A 12906-nucleotide genomic window follows, 5' to 3' on the forward strand; every position below is an offset into this window, starting at 1 on the left:
ACATCAGAGAAATCAATCAATCTAGGAAAGGCAAATCAAAAGGACAATGAGATATCACTTCACACCTGTTAGAATGGCTATTATAAAAAAGACAAGTGATAACAAGTGTGCAAGGATGTGGAGAAAAGGGAACCTTCATAAACTGTGGGGGGAGGGGGATATAAATTGGTATAGCCACTATGAAAAACAGTATAGAGATTCCTCAAAAAAATTAAAAAACAGGACTACCATATGATCCAGCAATGCCACTTTGGGTATATATCCAAAGGAAGTGAAATCACCACCTCAAAGAGATATCTGTATACCCATGTGCATTTCAGCATCATTATACATCATTATTATATATTAATATACAGTAGCCAATGCATGGAAACAACATAAGTGTTCACTGATGGATGAATGAATAAAGAAAAGATATAAATAAAATATATATATTTTATTAAAAAATTTTATGAATTTTATGAATTTATATGAAGTACAATATTTTTCAGCACCAAACTGAAAGCCAGTATCTTAGACTTGAGTTCTAAAACTCTTCAAAATTTTTTTCAGTAAAGTAAAATAAAAATTAATTGAACCAGATTATCTACTACATAAAGTTTGAGAGTGGGTCCTCAACTTGCATGAAAATCAAAGGAACAGCAAAATATGAAATAAGAAAAGCACTGAGTAACTCCAGGTTATATGCCAAATGTATAGCACTTACATAAATATCTCCAAACTTTGGTGGAACATTCATGAGGTTAAGGTCCAATCCAGCAACTTGATTTATTCAGTCCCTTAAATCATAGAACTGAATTGAGTTTAAGCCTAAGATATTCATATGTTAAATTATGATGTTTCTCATAAGTTGCAGGAAAATTATAGCCAGTCACACTGTCAGAACAAGCTTTCTAGGTTGGTCAATCTACTCAGGTAATCAAATTCTAGTTTCTGGTGAGCATAGAATTAGAATTGGATGTTCTTTCTTGATAGTATTTCTTTATTAAATATTCATGAAAATAACTGGTATTTGTTACAAGAATCTGAATACTTGGTTGTGGATCAATTGTGGTATTTTACCCTCTAATCATTTTACTCTCTTATTAAATAATAAAACTACTTAACTTTATACATGCATATAGAAAATTTGTGTTCATAATATCTGCCACTTACTAATTGCCTCATATATCCTCATAGTATAGCAGTTTTAGATACATTATCTCATATAATCCTTGGCATATTATATATTCATAGGTGAGACAAGTAATTTTCAGGAATTTAGCCAAGGTTACCTGGCTAATAAGCAAAATCACCACGATTTGAACGTACTTGCAAAGTTTGCAGTCTTTCCCCTATATCTTTTTTTTTTTTTAACATCTTTATTGAAGTATAATTGCTTTACAATGGTGTGTTAGTTTCTGCTTTATAACAAAGTGACTCAGCTACACGTATCCATATATCCCCATATCTCCTCCCTCTTGTGTCTCCCTCCCACCCTCCCTATCCCACCCCTCTAGGTGGTCACAAAACACCGAGCTGATCTCCCTGTGTTTTGCGGCTGTTTGCCACTAGCTATCTATTTTACTTGTGGGAGTGCATATATGTCCATGCCACTCTCTCGCTTCATCCCAGCTTACCCTTCCCCCTCCCCGTGTGCCTAAGTCCTTCTCTATGTCTACATCTTTATTCCTGTCCTGCCCCTAGGTTCTTCAGAAACTTTTTTTTTTTTAGATTCCATATATATGTGTTAGCATACGGTATTTGTTTTTCTCTTTCTAACTTACTTCACTCTATATGACACTCTCTAGGTCCATCCACCTCACTAAAAATAACTCAATTCGTTTCTTTTTATGACTGAGTAATATTCCATTGTATATATGTGCCACATCTTCTTTATCCACTCATCAGTCGAGGGACACTTAGGTTGCTTCCTTCTCCTGGCTATCGTAAATAGTGCCTCAATGAACATTGTGGTACATGACTCTTTTTGAATTATGGTTTTCTCAGGGTATATGCCCAGTAGTGGGATTGCTGGGTCATATGGTATTCTATTTTTAGTTTTCTAAGCAACCTCCGTACTGTTCTCCATAGTGGCTGTATCAATTTACATTCCCACCAACAGTGCAAGAGTGTTCCTTTTTCTCCACACCCTCTCCAGCATTTCTTGTTGCTAGATTTTTTGATGATGGCCATTCTGACTGGTGTGAGATGATATCTCATTGTAGTTTTGATTTGCATTTCTCTAATGATTAATGATGTTGAGCATCCTTTCATGTGTTTGTTGGCAAACTGTATATCTTCTTTGGAGAAATGTCTATTTAGGTCTTCTGCCCATTTTTGGATTGGGTTGTTTGTTTTTTTGATATTGAGCTGCATAAGCTGCTTGTAAATTTTGGAGATTAATCCCTTGTCAGTTGCTTCATTTGCAAATATTTTCTCCCATTCTGAGGGTTGTCTTTTCATCTTGTTTATGTTTTCCTTTGCTGTGCAAAAGCTTTTAAGTTTCATTAGGTACCATTTGTTTATTTTTGTTTTTATTTCCATTTGTGTAGGAGGTGGGTCAAAAAGGATCTTGCTGTGATTTATGTCATAGAGTGTTCTGCTTATGTTTCACTCTAAGAGTTTGATAGTGTCTGGCCTTGCAATTAGGTCTTTAATCCATTTTGAGTTTATTTTTGTGTATGTTGCTAGGGAGTGTTCTAAATTCATTCTTTTCCATGTAGCTGTCCAGTTTTCCCAACACCACTTATTGAAGAGGCTGTCTTTTCTCCATTGTATATTCTTGCCCCCTTTATCAAAGATAAGGTGACCGTATGTGTGTGGGTTGATCTCTTGGCTTCCTATCCTGTTCCATTGATCTATAGTTCCATTTTTGTACCAGTAGCATACTGTCTTGATTACTGTAGCTTTGTAGTATAGTCTAAAGTCAGGGAGCCTGATGCCTCCATCTCCGTTTTTCTTTCTCAAGATTGTTTGGCTATTCGGGGTCTTTTGTGTTTCCATAAATATTGTGAAATTTTTTGTTCTAGTTCTGTGAAAAATGCCAGTGGTAATTCGATAGGGATTGCATTGAATCAGTAGATTGTTTTGGGTAATATAGTCATTTTCACAATGTTTCTTCTTCCAATCCAAGAACATGGTATATCTCTCCATCTGTTTGTATCATGTTTAATTTCTGTCATCAGTGTCTTATAGTTTTCTGCATACAGGTCTTTTGTCTCCTTAGGTAGGTTTATTTGTAGGTATTTTATTCTTTTTGTTGCAATGGTAAATGGGAGTGTCTCCTTAGTTTCTATTTCACATTTTTCATCATTAGTGTATAGGAATGCCAGATATTTCTGTGCATTAATTTTGTATCCTGCTACATTGCCAAATTCATTGATTAGCTCTAGTAGTTTTCTGGTAGCATCTTTAGGATTCTCTATGTATAGTATCATGTCATCTGCAAACATTGGCAGTTTTACTTCTTCCCTTCATATTTGGATTCCTTTTATTTCTTTTTCTTCTCTGATTGCTGTGGCTAAAGCTTCCTAAACTATGTTGAATAATAGTTTTGAGGGTGGGCAACCTTGTCTTGTTCCTGATGTTAGTGGAAATGGCTTCAGTTTTTCACCATTGAGGATGATGTTGGCTGTGGGTTTGTCATATATGTCCTTTATTATGTTGAGTTAAGTTCCCTCTATGCCTACTTTCTGGAGAGTTTCTATCATAAATGGGTGTTGAATTTTGTCAAATGCTTTTTCTGCATCTACTGAGATTATCATATGGTTTTTCTCCTTCAATTTGTTAATATGGTATACCAAATTGATTGATTTTTGTATACTGAAGAATCCTTGCATTCCTGGGATAAATCCCACTTCATCATGGTGTATGTTCCTTTTAATGTGTTGTTGGATTCGGTTTGCTAGTATTTTGTTGAGGATTTTTGCATCTATATTCATCAGTGATATTGGCCTATAGATTTCTCTTTTTGTGGTATATTTGTCTGGTTTTGGTATCTGGGTGGTGGTGGGCTCCTAGAATGAGTTTGGGTGTGTTCCTCCCTCTGCTATATCTTGGAACAGTTTGAGAAGGATAGGTGTTAGCTCTTCTCTAAATGTTTGATAAAATTCACCTATGAAGCCATCTGTTCCTGGGCTTTTGTTTTTTGGAAGATTTTTAATCAAAGTTTCAATTTCAGTACTTGTGATTGGTCTGTTCATATTTTCTATTTCTTCCTTGTTCAGTCTCAGAAGGTTGTGCTTTTCTTATAATTTGTCCACTGCTTCCAGGTTGTCCATTTTTTGGCCTATCGTTGCCTGTAGTAATCTCTCATGATACTTTGTATTCCTTCAGTGTCAGTTGCTACTTCTCCTTTTTCATTCATTCATTTCTAATTCTATTGATTTGAGTCATCTCCCTTTTTTCTTGATGAGTCTGGCTAATGGTTTATCAATTTTATCTTCTCAAAGAACCAGCTTTTAGTTTTATTGATCTTTGCTATCGTTTCCTTCATTTCTTTTTCATTTATTTCTGATCAGTTCTTTATGATTTCTTTCCTTCTGTTAACTTTGGGGTTTCTTTGTTCTTCTTTCTCTAACTGCTTTAGATGTAAGGTTAGGTTGTTTATTTGAGTTGTTTTTGTTTCTTGAGGTAGGATTGTATTGCTATAAACGTATCTCTTAGAACTGCTTTTGCTGCATCACATAGGTTTTAGGTCGTCGTGTTTTCATTGTCATTTGTTTCTAGGTATTTTTTTAATTCCTCTTTGATTTCTTCAGTGATCTCTTGGTTATTTAGTAGTGTATTATTTAACCTCCATGTGCTTGTATTTCTTACAGATATTTTCCTGTAATTAATATCTAGCTTCATAGTGTTGTGGTCTGAAAAGATATTTGATATGATTTCAATTTTCTTAAATTTACCAAGGCTTGATTTGTGACCCAAGATATGATCTATCCTGGAGAATGTTCCATGAGTACTTGAGAAGAAAGTGTACTCTGTTGTTTTTGGATGGAATGTCCTATAAATATCAATTAAGTCCATCTTGTTTAATGTATCATTTAAATCTTGTGTTTCCTTATTTATTTTCATTTTGGATGATCTGTCCATTGGTGAAAGTGGGGTGTTAATGTCCCCTACTATGACCCTGTTACTGTCAATTTCCCCATTTATGGCCGTTAGTATTTGCCTTATATATTGAGGTGCTCCTATGTTGAACGCATTAATATTTACAATTGTTATATCTTCTTCTTGGATTCATCCCCTGATCATTATGTAGTGTCCTTCTTTGTCTCTTATAACATTCTTTATTTTAAAGTCTATTTTTTCTGATATGAGAATTGCTACTCCAGCTTTCTTTTGATTTCCATTTGCATGAAATATCTTTTTCTATCCCCTCACTTTCAGTCTGTATGTTTCCCTAGGTATGAAATGGGTCTCTTGTAGACAGCATATATACAGGTCTTGTTTTTGTATCCATTCAGCCAGTCTATGTCTTTTGGTTGGAGTGTTTAATCTATTTCCATTTAAGGTAATTATCAATATGTATATTCCTATTACCATTTTCTTAATTGTTTTGGTTTTGTTATTGCAGGTCCCCTCCTTCTCTTCTGTTTCCTGCCTAGAGAAGTTCCTTTACCGTTTGTTGTAAAGCTGGTTTGGTGGTGCTGAATTCTCTTAGCTTTTGCTTTTCTGAAAAGTTTTTAATTTCTCCATCGAACTTGAATGAGATCCATGCTGGGTAGAGTAATCTTAATTGTAAGTTTTTGCCTTTCATCACTTTAAATATGTCCTGCCACACCCTTCTGGCTTGCAGAGTTTCTTCTGAGAATTCAGCTGTTAACCTTATAGGGATTACCTTGTATGTTATTTGTTGCTTTTCCTTTGCTGCTTTTAATATTTTTTCTTTGAATTTAATTTTTGATAGTTTAATATGTGTCTTGCCATGTTTTTCCATGGATTTATCCTGTATGGGACTCTCTGTACTTCCTGGACTTGATTGACTACTTCCTTTCCCACATTAGGGATGTTTTCAACTCTAATCTCTTCAAATACTTTCTCAGTCATTTTCTTTTTCTCTTCTTCTTCTGGGACCCTTATAATTCAAATGTTCGTGTGTTTAATGTTCTCTCAGAGGTCTCTGAGTCTGTTCTCAAGTCTTTTCCTTCTTTTTTCTTTATTCTGTTCTGTCATAGTTATTTCCACTATTTTATCTTACAGGTCACTTATCCATTCTTCTGCCTCAGTTATTCTGCTATTAATTCCTTCTAGAGATTTTTTTAATTTCATTTATTGTGTTGTTCATCATTTTTTGTTTGCTCTTTAGTTCTTCTAGGTCCTTGTTAAACATTTCTTGTATTTTCTTCCTTCTATATCCAAGATTTTGGATCATCTTTACTATAATTATTCTGAATTGTTTTTCAGGTAGACTGCCTATTTCCTCCTCATTTGTTTGGTCTGGTGGGTTTTTACCTTGATCCTTCATCTGCTGTGTATTTCTGTGTCTTCTCATTTTGCTTAACTTACTGCATTTGGGGTCTCCTTTTTGCAGGCTGTGGGTTCATAGTTCTCACTGTTTTTGGTGTCTACCCCCAGTGGCTAAGGTTGGTTCAGTGGGTTGTGTAGGCTCCTGGTAGAGGGGACTGGTGCCTGTGTTCTGGTGGATGAGGCTGGATCTTTTCTTCTGGTGGGCAGTACCGTGTCCGGTGCTGTACTTTGGTGTGTCTGTGAATTTATTATGATTTTAGGCAGCCTCTCTGCTAATGGGTGGGGTTGTGTTCCTGTCTTGCTAGTTGTTTGGCATGGATTGTCCAGCAGTGTAGCTTGCTGGTCATTGAGTAGAGCTGGGTCTTAGTGTTGATATGGAGATGTCTCGGAGTGTTTTCACCAGTTGATATTACGTGGGGCCTGGAGGTCTCTGGTGAACCAAAGTCTTGAACTTGGCTTTCCCACCTAAGGGGCTCAGGCCTGACACCCAGCTGGGGAACCAAGACTCTGTCAGCCACATGGCTGCTAGTGCTTGAGGATCTCCTGCAGACAGGGGGTGACTGTGGCTCACTGTGGGGACAAGGACACTGGCAGCAGAAGTTCTGGGAAGTACTACTTGGTGTGAGCCCTCCCAGTGTCTGCCATTAGCCCCACCAAAGAGCCGGGTAAGGTCCCCCTATATCTTAATGTCAATTCTATCTTAGTCTTTTTTTTTTAATGAATGTAAACTCTGGTCCCTTAATTGGGCTTTAGTTTTTCCAGAACATGTGTGTATCTCTTACAGCACATCATCTAAAGAAAACCAGTAGCAATTTATTTTCTGTTAATTGTTATCCTCTTCTGATTTAATTAAATTTCTTAGACTCTATCTCCAGTTTCAAGAGGCACAATAAAAAAGAACAAAAGAAATACCTCCAGATTTTATTAATTTATCTTATTTAATTATGCTTCATAATTTCCTAAAACCCAGATATAGAATATAGATATAAATGTTATCAGGACAGTTAATTTTTTTCAGGAGCCTATAACTGCTTTAACAAAGAAAAATCTAATTTCTTTGTTTCACAAGGAACTACTCCTAAGATAAATACCTTTAGATTATCCAACACCCTAGGCTTCATACTGTCACACTTAAAAGTCTCTAGCATAGGATTTGTCACATTATCATGGAATGTTATATATTACTTCATTTTAGTCAAATTTTTCTTAATTCAAATTGGCTTCTTGAGAAAACCCCTTGTTACCTCATTTACTGCAGGTCTTTGAGTACAAGCTTAACATTTCACTAATTGATTATACAAATAATTGCACACTTCAGTTTTACACTTTCCTTATATTATATTCCTGACATATCAACGACTCAGAGATTTTGTTTGTTTCATAAACTGTAGATGTGGAATCAACAATTTTAGAGTGTGCTAATAGTTTACTTTTTTTTGTTTGTTTGTTTCAGTCTGTTCCCAGTATTCTAGAGGAGTATTTGCCATTTTTGGACTCTATGATAAGAGGTCAGTACATACCTTGACCTCATTCTGCAGCGCCTTACACATCTCCCTCATCACACCAAGTTTCCCTACTGAGGGGGAGAGCCAGTTTGTGCTGCAGCTAAGGCCTTCCTTACGAGGAGCACTCTTGAGTCTGCTGGATCACTATGAATGGAATTGTTTTGTCTTCCTGTATGACACAGACAGGGGTAAGTCACAATTCCAAATCTACATAAGTAAAACTCTAATTTTCTATCTGAAATGACTTTGTATCACTTGTGTGAGCAAAATATTTTGATCCCTAATGTAGCTAAAATCAGAAAATGGTCAATGTGTATTCTCAGTATTTTTATCTTGACTCTGGGGAAAAAATTTTAATTAAATGAGCTTTAAATTCACAAGGTTACTTGAGCAAACCATGCTCTTTAGTTGAAATTAAAATAGATAATTTTTTAAAATTTCCATGATGATATTTCAGGTGCAGTCATAAAATATGTATGTCCTTTACCTCAAATGCAAATTATTTCATGATTTGGAAGATTTTAAAATAGTATCAGGTTGAGGCATAACATTGAGTTTGAAATATAAAATGTTAAATGAGTAATTGAAGGGTCATGATAATGAGAATAAAGATTTGGTGGTAAGGCTTCTGCTTGCTGGCAACCTTTCACTTTATCTTTACCTATCAGTCTGTAAAGATTAATAAGTGGTATGATCCATGTGTTGGAGAAACAAGGTGGATAACTAACACTAAGTTATTGGCAATCCATACAATTCTGTACAATGTTGATATACTTTGACTTTTGGTTGAAGACATAACTTAAGGAATTCCAATTTTTGTTCAGTTCTGCTTTTTATTTAGTGACCAGAATCATAGCAACATATTATGTTTCAAAATAAACATCAGGGAATCACCTGTGGGGTTTTGTTTTCAGTTCTTTTTCCTTAAAGTGTAAGATTTAGGAGCAGACAAGAAGTTATAGTAAAAGTTCAAACAGGTAACATTTCAAGAATGTGCTTTAATGAAAGTCTACCTGTGAAATGAGTAAAACAATAAATATAAAAACAATAAACAAACAAAATAAATCATTTGAAGATATAATTATCTTCAAAATCCAAATATTCAGAATCCTTTACTGAGACAAAAACTCATTAAATGAATTCATATTGCTCATTTATATTTACATATTTAATTAGATGGAAATGTAAGTTATATAAGATTTCACACCAATGATAGTCCGTTGCTTGTATTGGCATTCTTGGTAAATTTACCATTTGGAAACAAGCTCAGAAAATTTAATATCATCAGTGTATTTTCTTCATGGTTGTAGCATACTCTAATTCTCATTTTGAAATTTGGGAGCCTATCTGTATCTCATGGCATCATTTTCCAATAGCTGACAATCGAAAGCATCCTAGAGAATGTATTACAGATTAGAGAAATTATCACTCTGCTCACTTCTAACTTTTGGAAATATTCTTAAGCAAGAGGACACTGAAAATTGAATCATAATGCAAATTAAAACAACAATGAGATACTACTACATGTCTATTAGAATGGAAAAAATTTAGAACACTGACAACATCAAATTGTGGTTAGGATGTGGAGTAACAGGAAGCTTCATTCATTGTTGGGGGAATGCAGAATGGTACAGCCACTTTGTAAGACAATTTGGCGGTTCCTTTCAAAACTAGATTTACTATTACTATATGATCCAACAATCATGCTCCTTGGTATTTTCACCCAAACCACACAGAAACCTTCACACAGATGTTTATAATAGCTTTATTCATAATAGCCGAAACTTAGAAGCAACCAAGATGTAGGTGAAGGGATGATTAAACTGTGATACATTTAGACATTTAGACAATTCAGAACTGAAAAGAAATGAGCTATCAAGACATAAAAAGACATGGAGGAAACTTAAATGCATATAACTAAGTGAAAGAAGTCATTCTCAAAAGGATACATACTGTATGATTCCAACCATATGACATTCTGGAAAAGGACAAACTATGAGACGTAAAAAGATCAGTAGTTTCCAGGAGTGAAGGGGAAGAAGGGATCAATAGGTGGAGCACGGAGGATTTTTAGAGCGGTGAGACAGTTCTGTGTGATATTATAATGGTGGATGCATGTCACTACACATTTGTCCAAACCCATAGAATGTATAAAACCAAGGATGAACCCTAGTGTAAACTAAGACTTTGGGTAATAATGTACCAATGTAGGTTCATCAATTATAAAATATGAGTGTCAATTGCAAAAAAAAAAAAAAAAAATTCCACTTCAATAAAATTGATTTTAAGTGTTTAAAAAATTGAATCATAATGTCAAGAAATATGTACTGGAATATGGATGAGATGGTTCTTCCTGTGGCTTGTTATGACACAGCTCAGTTTGCCACTTTGGGCAGAAGATCCTTATCTTATGGCATCTTGGTCTCATTGAAATACCAGTGGGACCTGTCTCACTTCTTTCCTCTGCCCTTGTGCAAACCAGTCTCTGGCAAGGAGGGGATTCTAGGCATTCATGCAACAGCCTCCCCACCAAACAGGGATTAAAATTGATGCTTTGCTTTTGCACCAGTTTGTACTTTTTAGGATCCTCACTCCTGCATAACAAGTCAGATGATCCAAACTTGGGCCACCTCCCGATACTTTTTACCATGGGATCTCTCTAGTATAAGCAGACAATACTTGGTTATTTGAAGATTCTTTCTCCTGGTTAAATTTCTGCCTCAAAGGCTTAAACTCATCATGGTACCAGAACTATTTCTTCTAATAAGGCATCCTGTAACTTTTAACCTACCTATTAACTTGCTGCACAAAAAGCCTACTTTTTCCTGTCATCACCCTAGAATTTAACTGGTTAATTTTAATCAGTTGATGTAAGTCACTCTCTAGTATTTTTTAGTTCTCTCCAATACTTACTTTGGGATGAATAGCTAGTCCTTTGAATTTCCTTCTATTATAGTAATTCAACCCAACTTCAAAGTATACACCTTTAGGGACTTCCCTGGTGGTCCAGTGATAAAGAATCCACCTTCCAGTGCAGGGAACGCAGGTTGATCCTTGGTCGGGGAACTAAGGTCCCACCTGCCGCGGGGCAACTAAGCCCACGTGCCACAACTACTGAGCTCCCACGCTTCAACTAGAGAGCCCACGTGCTGCAAACTACAGAGCCCATGCTCTCTGGAGCCCACACACCACAACTAGAGAAGAGAAAACCCACATGCCACAACTAGAGAGAAGCCCACTCGCCACAATGAAGAGCCCACGTCACAAAAAAGATCCTGCCTGCCTCAACGAAGATCCTGTGTGCCATAGCTAAGACCCGACGCAGACAAATAAATAAATTTTTAAAAAATAACAAAGTATACACCTTTATTCCAAGTGGTAATTGCATGAATGAAAAATACCATGTCAGGAAAATGGTCGTTTCTTATGTTCAGATGGCTCACTCTGCCATGATACTACCATTTTTCTCAATATTCTGGGTCTTACTTAAGTACTTGCAAAGGACAAGGATAATTTTCCCCCTTTGAAACCAATTTGCTCATTTTATGAATTTAGGATCACAAGCCCAATTTACCTCCTCTTAGATACAGTGTTTAAAATTATGTATCACCATCACCAACTGAGGTGTGAACCTCAGTTACAAAAGTATGATTAACTTCTGTCATAAATATAGTTGGCTAAGAGTCATCCATATTTTCATATCATGAATAATTAAAAGAACACACATCAACATTAAAGATCAGAATTTTTAAATATAATGCACAAAATGAAGTGTAAAGAAATAAGATAGTATGGTACATTTTAGTACTTTTCTCTAATCCTCTACTGTGATCATGAACTGCTCATCTAAACATTTTTCCTGTTCTAAGTAGCTGACTTAATATGACCCTGAATTTCTCTATGAACTTGAGTGGAACATGACTTTCTGATGCCTCATAAATTCTTATTTTGGAATAAGTTATTTCATTGATCCACTCAATTATTTCTGAAATTTTAATCACTATAGTGATACAGTGATATCTTAAGATACAAGAGCTTCACTCTATTATAACTTTAAGTAGTGTTTTTAAATGTTGAATTGCAATCAATAAAAGGAATAATACTTTATTTCCTCTGATATAAAACCTGTGTTCTAGTCCTGGTCTGCTGTTGATGAGCTGTGTGAACCTGTTTATATTTTTGTCCACACCTGAAGAGAGGAAGGAAGGAATGAAGGAAGGGAGGGAGGGTGGAAGGGAAGAAGAGAGGGAGAGAGAAAGAAAGAAAGAAAGAAAGAAAGAAAGAAAGAAAGAAAGAAAGAAAGAAAGAAAGGAAGGAAGGAAGGAAGGAAGAAAGAAAGAAAGAAAGAAAGAAAGAAAGAAAGAAAGAAAGAAAGAAAGAAAGAAAGAAAGAAAGAGAGAGAGAAAGAAAGGGGGCGCGGGGGCAGGAGGAAGGAAAGTTGAACTGCATTTTCTTTAAGGCTCATTCAAACTATCTTTAAGGTTTCTTGATATTTTATATTCCAAATATTCTATTCCTTCCCTGGAAATTGTGGGTGGAAAACAAAAGTCGTAGGTGGCGTAAGTGATCTCTTTAGCAGTAGATGACTTCCTGATTCTGTGCATTTGACTGACCCTCAAAGAAGAAAAAAAATGTGTTCATTTATTTATTCTTTCGATGTATCCATTTAGCATTTAATAAAACTTTGTTCAGTTTTCATCAGGTACTTTGATAAGTATTAATAATGCAATAATGAACAAGCCACTACTGAAAATAAATTAACTCGCTTGCTATGACTTCATTAGGAAATAGTGCACAACACTCTACTTGACAACTAGAAACTTGTCTTTCATACATAGCTTGATGTTTTTACCATTTTAATTTGGAACACAACTATTTTCCAAAAAGATCATTGCCTTTTTGGGAAAAACAATTATAAAACATCATTTAAACACAAACTTTGATAAGATTT

The 12906-nt window shown here is 35.4% G+C and overlaps 1 protein-coding gene across 10 annotated transcripts in view; it reads left to right on the forward strand.

Annotated features, from left to right (window-relative positions):
* GRIA4 (glutamate ionotropic receptor AMPA type subunit 4) overlaps positions 1 to 12906 on the forward strand; it is a 551958-nt gene that overhangs the window by 184555 nt on the left and 354497 nt on the right. For all 10 annotated transcript variants that reach the window (XR_014231116.1, XM_082339906.1, XM_082339902.1 and 7 more), the window contains one exon: positions 7904 to 8143. Coding sequence is in view for 9 of the 10 variants with exons in the window: in XM_082339906.1 (XP_082196032.1) it covers positions 7904 to 8143 (240 nt within the window). In the remaining variant the exon portion in view is untranslated. The remainder of the gene's footprint in view (positions 1 to 7903; positions 8144 to 12906) is intronic.

This window comes from Balaenoptera borealis, assembly GCF_965194805.1.
Source record: "Balaenoptera borealis genome assembly, chromosome: 11".
Classification (NCBI taxonomy): domain Eukaryota; kingdom Metazoa; phylum Chordata; class Mammalia; order Artiodactyla; family Balaenopteridae; genus Balaenoptera; species Balaenoptera borealis.